At 43.3% G+C, this 12819-nt stretch overlaps 1 protein-coding gene across 1 annotated transcript in view; it reads right to left on the reverse strand.

Annotated features, from left to right (window-relative positions):
• The window catches only part of iqgap1 (IQ motif containing GTPase activating protein 1), a 72150-nt gene that overhangs the window by 38608 nt on the left and 20723 nt on the right, over positions 1-12819 (reverse strand). The window contains exons 3-14 of the mRNA XM_083790024.1: positions 11310-11466; positions 9301-9378; positions 8779-8855; positions 7666-7733; positions 6555-6668; positions 4668-4852; positions 4013-4100; positions 3313-3470; positions 2985-3069; positions 2069-2232; positions 1596-1756; positions 625-749 (exon numbers count right to left, since the gene is read on the reverse strand). Of these exons, the coding sequence (XP_083646150.1) occupies positions 625-749; positions 1596-1756; positions 2069-2232; positions 2985-3069; positions 3313-3470; positions 4013-4100; positions 4668-4852; positions 6555-6668; positions 7666-7733; positions 8779-8855; positions 9301-9378; positions 11310-11466 (1460 nt within the window). The remainder of the gene's footprint in view (positions 1-624; positions 750-1595; positions 1757-2068; positions 2233-2984; positions 3070-3312; positions 3471-4012; positions 4101-4667; positions 4853-6554; positions 6669-7665; positions 7734-8778; positions 8856-9300; positions 9379-11309; positions 11467-12819) is intronic.

Below are 12819 nucleotides of genomic sequence, written 5' to 3' on the forward strand. Positions count from 1 at the left end.
ATAGTCTGGCCCTGCTGCTTCTACAATTTACAATTTAGGCATTAAGCAGACGCTCTTAATCCAGAGCGATTTTCAAGGTATTAAGCAAACCAAGAACCTATCATCAGTGGAACAGTAGAATATCCAAAGAAATAATCTCTACATTGAAACGATACACATTATAGGACCCCAGGTCAACAATAACCTGCCATCTGTCTACATAACATGCTATTCTAAATTCAATTATAGTGGAAGATTGGGAGTGAGTCAAATTGTAATGGGCGTTATTGTGTGTGTTATTGCTTCTGTGTTAAGACAATAAAGCATCGCAGTCCCGCCCCCGAGAGGCCCGGAAAATAATTCCTTGTTAATTTCATTCCCATTCATTTCCCCATAGACTTTTCAAAAAGTATTAATTTAAAGACGTAGCCAACTCGGCTCGTGACAAATCATAACAATAAACACAATGTTTTGGGCCGATCAAATAATTAGAAAGAAGAAGAAAAAGGCAGGGTACAACACTTTCTTTTGTTTTTCTTCTTACTAATTATCTTCCGGGACTGCAACGCTCAGTGGATATAAAGCAATTAGACTTTTTATCGTGAACTCGTAAGCTGAAAAACCAAACGCCACGTGTTGCCTTACGTTCATGCTCCTCCTGTACAGTCTGGTTGACGTTGTCGACGGAGGCTTGGATGTCGTTCCACGTCAGATAGTCACAGCCCTCCTCTCTGCCTGCTGCCTTCAGACGCATGAGCTCATCCATGTACCTGTCGAGAGACACACACACACACACAGCTCATCAACCATACAACTCTGGTATAGAGAGACTTTCGGTGTGCTTCCCCACGAGAGATTGTGTGCAGTGTATAGTAGCAACAAAGCTTCCCACCAAAATGTATCGGATCCTTCTAAAAGCTCAATGCCCTATGGGCCTGAACCCTCCCCAAGGATAGACCCTGAAAAAGACCTGGGAACTGTGAATATGACTCTCACACACACACACACACACACACACACACACACCTGAGAAATACGCACACACCATTAAAACCCCCATCACACACACTGTCCTCTTGTGATAGATCTCCTCTCCTGTGTGTGGTGTTCACTAAAACTATGACAAACTAGAACTGCACTCTGTTGAGTGCCTACCAGCTTGTTGCACTTGCATGCTCTGCTTGCGCAAGTAAAAACTAAAAAAGTTCAACGACTTCCTTTTTTCACTGATGAAAACAAAAAAAGTTCAACGACTTCCTTTTTTCACTGATGAAAACTACATGAAATGTTCAGCAAATCAACTGTAGATGACAAAATCACACCCATGTGAAGTGAGGGGCGCTCTTATCATCGTATATCACCATCACAGACTTCTTACTGACAGTAAGCCTCCTTTATATAAAACATATCAATGGTTACATTGTTACGCAATGTTTGTGTTTTCACTATGACGTAAAATTGTCCATTCATTGTCAACGGGAATTGAATTATTGTGTAGGACAAAGATTGTGCACACTAAAAGCTGGACATAGGACAGGAGGGGCTAGCCCCCCTCGAAAATATGACACTGATGTGCGTGTGTGTATGCAGACGTGCATGCATGTGTGTGCGCGTACCTCTGTGCAAACTCGTCCTCCACATTGCTCAGTCCAGTAACGGAGCTGGCCAGCTGCTTCCAGAGGGCAGCCCTGTCCCCAGTGTCCAGTGCATGGTTCATCAACACCACCGAGGACAGCATCTCCACGGCAACCAGCAACTCTGGGTGGGACAGAGAGCCCTGCGGGACGGAGGCAGCACATTCAGACTCATTATACTGAGAATCTGCCCATAAATAAACATTAGTGGAGACGCAAGCTCCTTAAAGGATGCAACATGCACACACACAGGGCTCTGTAGTATATGTTTAGAAAATATGAAAAAGAACAGAAGTCAGTAAATATAGAGGGTGTCTAAACTGAAGTGATATTGATCAATTCCAAATAAAAATTCCAAAAAGTATGCTGTGGCACCCCTGGACGTGCTTTGAGAAACCCTGTGCAGTCGGTGTACCTCTGAGCTCTGTTTGAGAAACCCTGTGCAGTCTGTGTACCTCTGAGCTCTGTTGCTGCAGGCTGGACAGCTCTCTCTGGTAGAGGTCTGCAGCACTGGGGTAGACCTCTGGCAGCTGGGCGTCTGGGTTCATCAGTTCCTCCACAGTCTTCTCTGCTACACCAGCACTGATGGCACTGTTGATACGCTCCACCGCCTGCAGCACTACCATGATGATGCACACAAAAACATGAGACACACAGAACCTTGCTGCACCACCTGCAACACTAAACACCTGTGATTCTTTTGTATATATCCTCTCTTCATATTGTAAATAATATCCCAAGCGGCACACTTTACTACTTATTTCAATGTAAATAAGCAAATTAGCAATTCAATGCAATTCATTGAGGGCTTATGGTAGGGGAAATAGCCAATAAGGGGTTTTTGCACAAAAAAACACCTGGACCTCTTTGGTGGGGACGTAACGACTACAAAGAAAGGTAAAAAAAGCCTTCTAGTATGGAATTCTCCTTTAACTGAATACCAGTGGTTGACGAACAAATGTTCGTCAACTACCTACTGTATCACTGGCAAAAACTAAATAAAAACGGTGCTCTGATGACTAAAACTATGACTAAATAATTGACAATTTAGTCAACAAATGAAAACTAGACTATAATGTTAAGGATGGACTAGGAAAGTCATTTTATATTTGACGCAGGTGCTGCATTACAAGATCTACAAGCTCAAAAGTTTCAAATCAGACGCCATCGAGGCCTGCCAACACACATTTTTGTCGACATTATAAATTACTATATTTATTCGACTAAAACTAGACTAAAACATTTCAGATAACTAAAATATGACTAAAACTAAATTTTACTCAAAAGATTGACTAAAACTAAATAAAGGAATTGCAACAGTGCCACTGCTGAATAACGTGCGAAAGAATGTTTCATTGTTGTTGTACATACTCTTCTGGTAGGCCTCTGCGACCTCATTGGCCAGATTCACTCCACTCTGCAGCTCGTCCTTAGACAGGGCTTCTCCGGGAGAGGTCTTGGAATGTAGAGAAACACACCAGATAAGCCATAGTCATAATTAGGCAAATAAAATAGATAAAATGTTTAATTGTGATGCAGACATGGACCCCACACACACACACACACACACACACACACACACACACACACACACACATAAGAATCAAATCGAGTCGTCAGGTACTGTACCTAGACATTTCCAAGAGATAATAATAGACTATAATTACCGGTAATAGAAAAGAAAGCTAAAAGATCCTACCTGTTCTTTACTCTCGCGGTCAGCCAGCAGCTGTTTGAGGTACCACTCCTTGTTGTGACCCAGCAGGTTCTGGATGCCCATGGCCTTCAGGGCCTCAAACAACTTGTCCAGATCTCCACTCAGCAGGGCCTGCTCTGCTGCACTCAGTGCATTGCTCACTGTCAACGTACAGTAGATATTAGCATAAGACAGTGGTTCTCAAACTGTTTTGTCTTAGGGCACCCCGTAAATAAACTAACTTTCATCTACTAGTACTAAGGCACCACCAAATGACCTTACATTTATGTCATATTACGGTATGTAGATATTTTCCCCTAAGATACAGCATGCGTCACAAGGAAAACTTAATTGTAGTTTCCATTATGACAGATTGAAAATAACACTCTCACAAAATAGCAGATATACAAGCTCACAACGTGTTGTGAGCTTGTAGATTTTTGGTGGGGAGGTTTGGTGGTCCGTCTTACTAAGTATAGACTAGACTAGAGGGGTCTAAGTGGTTAAACTGAAGTCATATTGATATTGAAATGTTATCCAAGTATTCTGCAGCACCCACTTTGAGAACCACTGACATAGGAGATACTTTACATAGCTACTCAATTTACTATCTCAATTATAGACAATGAAGTATATGTGTAGATATCATTGCAAAGACCAAACCAGGAGGATGTTGATGTATGTGTTGACCTTGTTGACTTACAGTTGACTTTGTTCACATTGCCCTGAATCTCAGCCTGGGTGAGCAGCTCCTCATAGACGTCTCTCTCTGCATCTGCGTTCTCACCCAGCTGCACCAGGAGTACACAACACAACAACTGCTTGCTAAAACGAACAGTTTACCAGGCCTAAACCAAGGTGTTACCAATGATACCAATTAAAACTCTGTTCCATTCTGGTAAAAAATGGCCCAAACCAGACCCAGCCCGATCCGACATTTTCGGGCCAGGCTGGGTCCGGGCTGGCTCCATGAAAAAAATATATACATGTATTCTTTTTTATAATGATGAAAATAATAACCCTGTTCTGTCTGTGTATTTATCTTTTATGAAGAGTTCTTAAATTCTGCCCAAACCCGACCCTACCCGACCTGACCTTTTAGGGACGGGTCGGGCCTAAAATGTATGCTAATCAGAACTCTACTACACACCATTTGTACACTCTCAGAGATATTATGGGTGTCCTTGAACTTAGAAAAATTGAGAACCACTGTACACTGTACACTGTCATCGATAACACCTGTGAATGTCAGAAGAGTTATTTACAAAATGGCATATGTGCATAGAGCCTATTATTACAGGGAGGACAATAAACACGGGAACCACTTTCAACGTGCACGATTTGCCTAAGATTCATACCCGTTTGCGTGAGTTTGCCACCTTCTCTCCCTTGGCTTGGTAGAGCATGTCCTGGTAGTGTTGGGCGGTGTTCATGTTCAGGTCCATGTTGACCAGCATGGCGTTGGGGTTCTGCATGGCGGCCATCGTGCCCTCCGGTACGCCGTGGTCAATGGCGTCATTGATGGCTATCACAGCAGCGTGTACTGGGGGGGGGGGGGGCGAGAGGGATGATGTGATGACTTGATTTCACGTATATATTCATACAGGTCGACGGCTATGTTGACATGTAGTTATAGTACATATCATGTTTTTGTTTATGTATTCATTCCAAAACATTTGATTAATTTCGAAACTTTTCCATGTCTGGAAAACTTCCAAATATTTCCAAGAATGTCACCGGATCTATGTAGTGTATATTGTATGAGGAAAGGAGGCACTAGAGCAACTCAGACAGTTTAAGCCCTTATTTTATTATCAGGGTGCAAGTAAAAATCTTTTCGATATATCAGACACATCTTCGGCAGGTCATGAATGTATATTGTATATTCATGTTTTGTTGTATCGATATGATACAGTATGTTATAGAAAAGGGGTTGGCAAGTAAGTTTGGCCACGGGACAATTTCTTTCTATAGCCATAGATGGTGGGTCAGAACAGCTCATTTAGGACCTGGAACAAACCAACTTGTATACAATAATAACCATACTGTTATAAAAGTTATACTAGATAAAGATGCGTGTGGTATAATGACGGGGAATCAAATGTTACAGGTGTGTACAGAAATGGTTCTGTAATCATTTTGTACCAGTTCCAACCTTGAATGTAATGCTACAAGGATATTTTCAATACTCCTTTTTGAACAAAAGGCTCTTTCATGGTTCAAGGTCTCTTGAACCATGGTCCAGGTCTCGGAGAGAAACAAATGTATAATTTAAGGGAAGTGAAACAAAGTTTTGGTTTATTTTTCAAGAGATCTCAAGAGGTAAAGTCAAACTATTTGTTCATCCTAGCCGGTTGCATCAATGCAAAGCTTTTGCTGTCCATATCCTTTTTTTCTTATCCCACAGTTTTTTTCACCCAGTGCCAATTATCTAATGTAATCCTGGGCGCTACACTTCTGACTGACCTCATGCCTCCTTCTATGCATGAGGAGTCCAAGCTGCTTCTTTTCACCTGACAGGGGGGGAATTTCCCTGGCCGGACGTAGCACGTGGAAGGAACACATTTATTCCGACCAGTTCCTTTCCCCTCCATCAGGCGCCCCGGCTGGCCAGGGGGAGGTAGTTTTAGAGACCAGGATCACTGCATGTTTTTGTGAGGGTACCTACCCTAGGGGACACGGGGAGAACATGCAAACTCCACACAGAAAGGCCCTTTCGCCAATCCCACCTCGGGTATGGGCACTGATGACGCAGAGGAGGGAACACGCCCCCAGCGCTCACAGCGTCCCCAGCAGGAATCGAACCCAGGACCTTCTAGCTGTGAGGCGACAGCACTACCTGCTGTGCCACCGTGCCCCTGCTGTCCATATCCTAACCAGGACTGTCAGTCAGCTATTTGCCGGGCGAGATATTATCCTTGCCCACAGGCCGCCTGTTGCCCTCACATGCTCACATGGCGGCCATGTTGGAATTTTGCATTTGAAAAGCAGGGTGGAAACGGGGTGGCATTTGTGGTATAAATATAGTCTGTGGTACAAGCCTTTCATTGGATTTGAAAAGCACTTGCACTTTTGCACTCTTTATCATGCATGTGACAGTAAACTAAACTAACATTAAAGGAGAATTCTGCATTTTAAAATGCAAAAAGACAGGAAGCTAATGGCATGGCACAAACTGCACCCTGCAATGGCCCTTAAACCCCGCCCCACTCGCTCCCAGTGATATCCGAGCCCAGCTCACTCACATGCAGCTTCGTCTACTGAGAGCTCATTGGCCAGGATGCCACCAATCTTGCTGAAGGCGGGCATCTGGATTCCATACTTCTCCAGCTCACTCTTCATGTTGTTGATCTCCTCCTCTGAGAGGGAGAGGAGAGGAGAGGAGAGGAGAGGAGAGGAGAGGAGGAGGAGAGTTTAGAACATGGAGTTACACACCAAGGCCTACACTAGAAAAGTGTTTCCAAAAATGGGTTGAGAGTAAATGTGTTTCCTACAAAAAAAAATGTCATTGTAATTTCAAAGATGTATTTGTTTTTGTCTCATTCCTAAGCCAATAGTTTGATGACCAGCTCCCTATACTCCCTATGACTCTTTGTATCTCCATAGATTATTATTTGCTTAGGAATGCGACAAACACAAGAACAAAATCCATTAATTCAAGTCTCCATGGGGTGAGTAATTGTTAGTTGTAAGTTGTTTTTTGGGTGAACTATCCCTTTAAGACATCATTTAACTTTGTACGTTTGGGGTTCCAGGGAGACACCAAATGTATCTTTAGGGTCTTGAGCCGAAGCGTTTGGGAGTTACACAGCAGGGCAGAGACTAGACTAGAGCGAGGAAGAAAAGAGACTGACTCATATGTCTGACTCTGCTGGCTTTGGGACACGGAGCTGAGCGAGAGGAAAAGCTCTCACAGTTACTAATGACTTTCACATTGCAGGCAGGCAGCCCCTCCACTCCACACAGACTGTCTGCCCGCTGAAAGCCCCTTCCTTCCCTGTACGTAGGGCCCTATTTTCGCCAGTGCCATACCCTTATCCCTAAACTTCTTTTCCATTTTTTTACTATTTTGAAAACATTTGAAATGCTAGTTGAACAATAGTAATTTACTAGCCGATCTAATTTGACACGTTGTGAGCTTGTAGATTGGCTATTTGAACTATTCAAAAATGTTTTTTCAGTGTAAGCTTGTAGATCAGTAATTTTCTATTTATATTTATGTAAACGGGGAGGTATACTATAGTACTGTATGACAACTGAGAAAACATTGAATGATCTGAACAATAACGACAATTTTGCAGGGAAGGGGAAAAGGAGGCTCGACTTTATTCGAGATGATTGTGCACACATTCTTACCTGTGAAATCTACTTTGCCATACAGATCCTGGATTTGTGGGGCCAGGCCCAGCTTAAACAGGTACAGACTGTGGAGGAGTACATGTACAAAGTGAGCACAGCACAGTCTGTTGCAAAAGCCAAAAGCAAACAAGGAGTGCGAAAACGAAGAGAGGAGAGGAGCGAACAGAACAAATTACACAAAGAGGCCAAGAAGCAACCAGCACACAGCCACTCCCACACACACACACAGCAGATAGCCTCTAGCTAGCAGGTCATCGTGTGTATAGGAAGGTAGCGGGATCACATTTATAAACAGGCTTTTGTGGCAGAGTTCTGGCATCTGTGTGCCACCTGGGAGGCAAACAGGCAGTCACACACACACACACACACACACACACACACACACACACACACCTGACTACAGCAGCTTCTGGACCCTCTGCATCCATTTTACATTTACTGGAATGCTCTATTAAAACAAACAGCTCCACTCTTTAGCAGAGAGGAGGAGGAGGGTTCACCTTATAGCTCTGAATGCTTCGCTTGCTGAAAAACCGCCCCGTTCACCTAATAAAAGGGTCAAAAATCTTGAGACTTGAAACGTATAGATCCAGGAAAATATATATCCTCTCTATCGGGTGGAAACCACATATGTCCAAAACTGTTACTTTTCAAAACTAGCAAAAGTATCAGATCTACAAGCTCAAAACGCTACTTTCTGCCTAACAGCAAAGATCTGCACAAGTTACTAGAGCACGGTTGGAAGATGGTAAAAGAGGAAATGGTGTAGTTTCCTCAGCAAGGGAACATCATGTTGTTTTCAGCCAGACAAAATAGTACCTGTAAGCACTGTGTTTGTTTATTTGTTCTTCAGTGTACAGTATGTACATCCATTTAAACAGAACTGCGTGGGAACCTGAGCCCTGGGTGTGATTGTGTTGACTTTGACATACAGCAAAGAAAGATGGCCCAGGGGCAACAAAACAAAAACAAAACTAGCATCTGAGAGGGAGGAAGGGAGAGAAGGGGGGGGAAGGAGAGAGACACCAAAGAGAAAGAGAGAGAGTAGCATCAAGCTCATAATACAGAGGTACATCCACTATGTATTATTACACATGGTAGTATATATACCTGAGGGCATGTATGCAGTAAATGCAGCGTGGCATGTTCTTTCTGTCGTATATGTCTGTGGTCTCTGGGTAGAAGATCTGGAACAAAATCACAGATTCAATCAATGCACAGAGTTACACGCTCTGTTTCCCCATCAATTGCACGATGTGCTCTAGTACATGTCCAAGCCTGCTATGGAGGCCTGTGTGATTCACAGCAGTGAACCACAGATGACACAATAGCAATTTCACATTTATTGGCATTGTCTTTGAAATGACAGGTAGGCTTACACTTATCAAGTGTGTGCGTGCGTGGGAGAGAGAGAGAGAGAGAGAGAGAGAGAGAGAGAGAGAGAGAGAGATAATTTATCCACACTTTTCCTGGGCTGTGTGTGCTCCAGTTCCTGTTGATTTCATTGGATATCATTGGTCATCTGACCAGTTTCATTGGCTTTCATTGGATCAAATCGACAGGAACTGGAGCACACACAGCCCAGGAAAAGTGTGGATAAATTAATGTAAATGGAAGGTCTAGCCCACTTACCTTCGGCAAGCCTTTCTCCGTCATGGCATTGAGCCATTGGATAACATTGTCTGTGTGTCTGAAATGGAGACCGGTTGCCTGTGGGAGACAAACTTCAGCTTTAGCACATAAACACATTGTCCATTACACCTCAAAGAGTAGACTACTGAAGCTGAACATTACACCTCACAGAGTAGACTACTGAAGCTGAACATTACACCTCACAGAGTAGACTACTGAAGCTGAACATTACACCTCACAGAGTAGACTACTGAAGCTGAGCATTACTCACAGAGTAGACTACTGAAGCTGAACATTACACCTCACAGAGTAGACTACTGAAGCTGAACATTACACCTCACAGAGTAGACTACTGAAGCTGAGCATTACTCACAGAGTAGACTACTGAAGCTGAACATTACACCTCACAGAGTAGACTACTGAAGCTGAACATTACACCTCAGAGAGTAGACTACTGAAGCTGAGCATTACTCACAGAGTAGACTACTGAAGCTGAACATTACACCTCACAGAGTAGACTACTGAAGCTGAGCATTACACCTCACAGAGTAGACTACTGAAGCTGAACATTACACCTCACAGAGTAGACTACTGAAGCTGAACATTACACCTCACAGAGTAGACTACTGAAGCTGAACATTACACCTCACAGAGTAGACTACTGAAGCTGAACATTACACCTCAGAGTAGACTACTGAAGCTGAACATTACACCTCAGAGTAGACTACTGAAGCTGAGCATTACTCACAGAGTAGACTACTGAAGCTGAACATTACACCTCACAGAGTAGACTACTGAAGCTGAACATTACACCTCAGAGTAGACTACTGAAGCTGAGCATTACTCACAGAGTAGACTACTGAAGCTGAACATTACACCTCACAGAGTAGACTACTGAAGCTGAGCATTACACACAGAGTAGAATACTGAAGCTGAATCACAGCAAACTGAGGCTACTGTATGTCCTAATGCAATATTGAACTCACTTCAAGATAAAGAAGGGAAATACACACTTGGGATGGGATGTATACAAAATATTGTTAGGACCAGGGCTTGAAATCTGTTCAAGGAACACAAACAAGCTTTCAGGAACAAAAAACAAGAATACCAATATACAATAGTTCATTTTGTTTTTTTAATATTACAATACTGAGCCCATGTTTGTCAGTCACCCTTGCCCACTTTGCCGAATACAGTAGCACACCAGCATAGACATCAAGGTAGCATTTTTTGATTTGACATCTAAGCTACTATAGAGCTCATAATCTTGCGGTAGTCACATATAAAATCACCTGGGCAACTGTCTTTGCCTAGATTATCCACCTCTTTTCCGACGTATGAGGCATCAGTAAGGGCTCAGACTGATGCAGTCGGGGCTGGATGGATACTGTGGCATTCCATCAACGCAGCAACCACGGCAGCCATGTTTGACATGCTGAGTTCCTTCTGCAGCAAGGTTGGTCATAGTGCCATAATAGTGTGGTGGTCATTTTGACTGTCAGCTACTGCTGTACTTTGGGCATGGACACATTTTTATGGCTTCCTTTATTTCTTTTGTTTCCTATATTTAGTTTTAAATTATTATTATTTCAAAACATTAAATGTTTAAGAAGTAGTGACAGCCTATCTACAAGCTCACAACGCGGTGCAAAGCGTGTTGTGAGCTTGTAGATGTGCAATTTTCACAAGTTTGGTCCCTGGCAAATGTCTAATTTGGGTCACGGGCCAAAAAGTGTAAAAAATAAAAAAATAAAAAGAAGTTTTCGAATATCGATATTAATTTTTAATAAATCGATACATATCGTCTGGATATAATATCGATATAATATCGATATATATATATATATATATATATATATATATATATATATATATATATCGATATACGATATATCGTTACATGCCTATTGTCCAGCCCTGGCAGGGCTGGTCGTGTTTTAGCACTAAATCAAACTCCCAATGCAGACTTAATTAGTTCCATGAATCATCATGCATGCTGCCGTTTTCACCTTGTAGCGCGTCTGCTCACGGTCGTAGATCTTCTTGAGGGAGACGGTGTGCGGGGCGAAGAAGTTGCCCAGTTTGGCCAGATAGACGCCGTTTCTCAGTCCCTCCTCCAGCTCCGTGGTAGGGGGCAGCTCCTCGTCCAGACAGGCCTCCATCCATCTGCAAGTACAGGAGAGACCCAGGTCAGAGAGAGCTACCATACAACTATACAACTATCTGCAAGTACAGGAGAGACCCAGGTCAGAGAGAGCTACCACACAACTATTATACAACCATCTGCAAGTACAGGAGAGACCCAGGTCAGAGAGAGCTACCATGCAACTATACAACCATCTGCAAGTACAGGAGAGACCCAGGTCAGAGAGAGCTACCATACAACTATTATACAACCATCTGCAAGTACAGGAGAGACCCAGGTCAGAGAGAGCTACCATACAACTATTATACAACCATCTGCAAGTACAGGAGAGACCCAGGTCAGAGAGAGCTACCATACAACTATACAACTATCTGCAAGTACAGGGGAGACCCAGGTCAGAGAGAGCTACCACACAACTATTATACAACCATCTGCAAGTACAGGAGAGACCCAGGTCAGAGAGAGCTACCATACAACTATTATACAACCATCTGCAAGTACAGGAGAGACCCAGGTCAGAGAGAGCTACCACACAACTATTATACAACCATCTGCAAGTACAGGAGAGACCCAGGTCAGAGAGAGCTACCATACAACTATTATACAACCATCTGCAAGTACAGGAGAGACCCAGGTCAGAGAGAGCTACCATACAACTATTATACAACCATCTGCAAGTACAGGAGAGACCCAGGTCAGAGAGAGCTACCATACAACTATTATACAACCATCTGCAAGTACAGGACAGACCCAGGTCAGAGAGAGCTACCATGCAATAGTATACAACCATCTGCAAGTACAGGAGAGACCCAGGACAGAGAGAGCTACCATACAACCATCTGCAAGTACAGGACAGACCCAGGTCAGAGAGAGCTACCATACAACTACCTATATTAGACAACCATCTGCAAGGAGCGCAGGAGACTCATGTCAGAGCTAGCATACTGTCACCTTCTTAAACTAACGGTCTAAGTCATTTTTGAGCTGTGCAAACCACCTCCATTACGTGTATGCGTGCGTGCGTGCGTGCGTGCGTGCGTGCCTGTCTGTCTGGCTGTGCACGAGCACCATACATTGATATTAACTGTGTAGGTCTGTATGTATGAGCATGACCCATTCACCCCAGCAGGCATTACGTGATTTCAGGACAGGTGTGACAGTACAGTACAGTACAGTACAGTACAGTACAGTACAGTACAGTACAGTACAGTACAGTACAGTACAGGGTGCATTTATATAGAGCTTTTATCCAAGGCGCTTTACATAGACTGTGCATCAATTCACCTATTCAGACACACATTCATTGAGCATCAACTCACCTATTCATTCAGACACACATTCATACACAAATGGCGGCGGAAACCATGCAAGGC

This window comes from Protomyctophum parallelum, assembly GCF_964188405.1.
Source record: "Protomyctophum parallelum genome assembly, chromosome: 2".
Taxonomy (NCBI): Eukaryota; Metazoa; Chordata; class Actinopteri; order Myctophiformes; family Myctophidae; genus Protomyctophum; species Protomyctophum parallelum.